The sequence below is a fragment of the Cibotium barometz genome, chromosome 2 (assembly GCF_041138505.1).
Source record: "Cibotium barometz isolate CiBa-2024 chromosome 2, ASM4113850v1, whole genome shotgun sequence".
NCBI classification, from domain to species: domain Eukaryota; kingdom Viridiplantae; phylum Streptophyta; class Polypodiopsida; order Cyatheales; family Cibotiaceae; genus Cibotium; species Cibotium barometz.
Window position 1 is genome coordinate 40742592 of NC_141047.1, and position 3250 is coordinate 40745841.

Sequence of the window (3250 nt, forward strand, 5' to 3'; positions counted from 1 at the left end):
GGGTAATGGAAATGAGCTGGGTTATTATAGTCGTAGTAGGGACTGGTGGTGTTTGGTAGCCTCCTTTAAGAGACAAGATTATTGTGTATATGCATGTTTTTTCTTGGAGCGTGTGTGATCATAGTGATTCTTTCTCAAACACTTTATAGATTAAGAATGAAAACTTTTAAGAAACAAGACGTGCACCTTTTGATACCTTTTGATGCTAATGTAAAGTAAAAGACATACAATTCTGAACATATAAAGACGTTCACGTAGGGCCTTTTTTTAAATAAAATTGGAGGATATGTAGTTTATATCATGGGGTCCGGGAAGGTACAAACTTGACCATGGCAACATTATTGTAAGGGTCCTTTGCCATGGTCCTTTAAGGCCGTCCATTTCAAGTGAATGAGAAAGGGGTTTCCTATCAAATATCCATACTGTTTGTCCGGCCAAATCTAGTCCATAAAGAAGGAACCAACTTCCAAGCCTTTGAAAGGCCCCCTTGGATCCCTTCAATTTTTAAATTGAGCTCCTTGTCATGCTGCCTAGAGTTAAACTCTTGATTAGACACTGTGTTAACTAACCCCAACATGTTGGGTTAGCTCTAACAAGATGGCCTTTTCTGATCCTCATATCTGCCTGGTTGGAGGTCCATTAATGGGCTTTTCTTAAACAGAAATTTGGCTCAGTTCTGTGAAGACAAAGATGTTCACACCGCCCATGATATTCAGCCATCACGTCCGGGCAATCATGTCTCTCGATTATCCCGCCCATCCAGCATCCACCCACCCATAGGTGTGTAAAGGCCGGCCGGTTTAAGGTAGTTGAAAGTCGGTGGAATTCTTCAGCTTGGCTTTGTGTAGAGTGTAGCCATCATAGATATAAGAGATGAAGCCCCAGATGGACATCATCATGGCAATGCCTTTAAGAGCTGAGAAATTGTCATGAAAGAAGATGACCGCCAGGATGGCCTGGATTGGGATCATGACAGTCATGAAGACACATGACATGAGAGAGGAAGACAAGAAGATGATCCCAGAACCACCCAGAAAGCATAATTGCCACCCAATTGCAGACCAGAAGAGTGTCATGATGTAGCCATGCAAGCCCACATCAAATTGCATGGCCTCCGCATGCATGGCCTTGAAATCACCATTGGCCCACATGCCCACCAAGGAGCAGGCTGCAGCCACGGCGGAGATGCCAATCTGCACCTCCATAACCACCACAAAGCTGGCCTTGCCCACCACCTTTCTGTAAGTGAGCTCGATGAGGGGCAGCATGAGAGCATAGATTGCAGAAGCAGCGATGGTGACGATGATTCCCATGATGTATTCCTTCTCGGTGGTGCCCTCAGGCTTATCAGAGCCTGCGCTCACGCCCAGTATGACTGTGCCTGTGCTTATCACCACAATGGAGTTCATCACGTATGGTGATATCCTCTGTCCCACGAGCAAATAAGCAAACACTGCATTGAAAGCTAGCTGGCTTGAGCAAACCAGTGAGTTTGTAGAGACGGGCAAATAAGAGAGGCCCAGAGAGTAGAGAAGATTATCAAATGCAGTCAAGCAGCCCAACACTACGTAGATCAAGCATAGCTTGGGTGTCAGAGGAGTTGGGCTTATGGATTTCTTCCAATAGCAGAAGAGCAAGGGTATCAGTATGACTGGCCAGCCTGCGCTCTCTATCCATGTGTATACCCACCTTCTTGAGCCCCCATGCACGAAGTAAAAACGCCCCAGAAGAGAGGCTGATGACAACCCAAGCGTTAAAGCTAAGCTGCTTGTAATCATTAAAGCCCAGTATGAGAATTGCTTTCCAAAGAATGTCCCTTCTTGCAGTCTAATTGCAGAACCGTTCACAACTTCTGCTGACTTGCACCCATGATTCCCTGCATTCATCAAACGCTGCTTAGTGCTAGCAAGACTTGGGAGTACCAAACACTCACACTAATGCAGTAATTAGCCAACATTAGCTGCAGTAAAACTAGCATTAATCAGTTACTTAGGGCTGTAGTGAAGCTTGATTGAAAGAAATGAACAATAAGCTTAAAATCCCTCCATATTGTGCATAATTAAAAATCAACATCAAAATGTAAATCAAGCCTAATTATCTGTAATTATAGTTAGGTGAGTAGTGAGAGTGAGAAAGGCAGGCAGCCAACCTTGATCATGAGCTGACTGGCCATGGTATTTTTCAATGGATATTTGTTCTAAAGCAAGCTCCATTACTGTATGGTCCGCTTTCGACTTTTCCCTAGAGGGTAGGTTTTCGCCAAGCATACTTTTTGTACTTTAGAACACAAGAAAAATGCAGAGAATTTGGTCAAGAAGAAGAAGAGGGAGTAAAAGGCAGTATGTGTTCAGTGTTAGTAGGTGTTAGTTCAATGTACACTTGCACAGAGGGCCTTGGGAGTCTACTCCTCCACATTTACCAAAGGTTTAGAAAAGCCTAGATTAATCATGAGCCCCAAGACTATATACATTAAGCCACAAAACCTAGGTTGATTAGCTCGGAGTACTAAAAAGCTATGATGGAAATCTTTGATAGTTCCAAGGTTTTGGAGGTAGAGCTAAGGAAACAAGATCATAATCAGAAGACAGTACCAATCTAGGGGGAAAACGAGAGAAACCATAATCTACTCTCTAAAGGAATGCAAAGCTCAAAATCAAAGGAGAGTTTGGGTTTACATTATAAGGGCGGACCACAAATTTGTGCCAATGTATGCAAATACCCGAGAAACGGTTATTTTCAATTCTGCTTCCCGCCCCGCCTTTAAAAAAAAAGAAAAAGGGGTAAAAGAGACAATGATAATAAAAAGAAGAAGAAATTAGGGGACCCTCATGCCTACCCCTAATTTGTGTCAGTGGTACCTTGGGGGGGGGGGGGGGGGCTCACACGCACCTATCCTATCTCAAATTTCATTGATGAGATAATGTCACGCTCATGTATATATCCCTATCCCCCATGCCCCCCTTCTTTTCTATGCATTAAATCTTGCAATCTCCACATGCACCACCATCCCCTATGACCCTAACTTCAAACAAGTCACGTTCTTCCGCTTGTCCCCTCCCCCCCACCACATATCAACACTTTAAAGCACCCATAACACTACTTGAACCATGAACCAGATTCTGCAAGATCTTACAATAAAAAGCACATTGTTGGACTTGTGACGTCCTTAAATGTCATTATTGCTATCCATGATTTTGAAATCATTTTATTGTCAAGAGCATTGTTGGACCTGTGAAGCTCTTATATACGT

The 3250-nt window shown here is 43.4% G+C and overlaps 1 protein-coding gene across 1 annotated transcript; it reads right to left on the reverse strand.

Moving 5' to 3' along the window:
* Nucleotides 1–261: 261 nt before the first annotated feature.
* Nucleotides 262–2732, reverse strand: LOC147641074 (purine permease 3-like). The gene is made up of 2 exons (XM_086809745.1): nt 2150–2732; nt 262–1876 (listed from the first exon to the last, which is right to left on the reverse strand). Exons 1-2 carry the CDS (start codon nt 2265–2267, stop codon nt 801–803), a joined length of 1194 nt encoding a protein of 397 aa, XP_086665871.1. The 5' UTR covers nt 2268–2732; the 3' UTR covers nt 262–800.
* Between the last annotated feature and the right edge of the window lie 518 nt (nt 2733–3250).

Coding starts and splice junctions, on each gene's coding strand:
- LOC147641074 (XM_086809745.1), bottom strand. CDS start 2,267: ATGCTTGGCGAAAACCTACCCTCTAGGGAAAAGTCGAAAGCGGACCAT. Junction 1,877..2,149: donor CCAGTCAGCTCATGATCAAG/GTTGGCTGCCTG, acceptor TGATGAATGCAG/GGAATCATGGGTGCAAGTCA.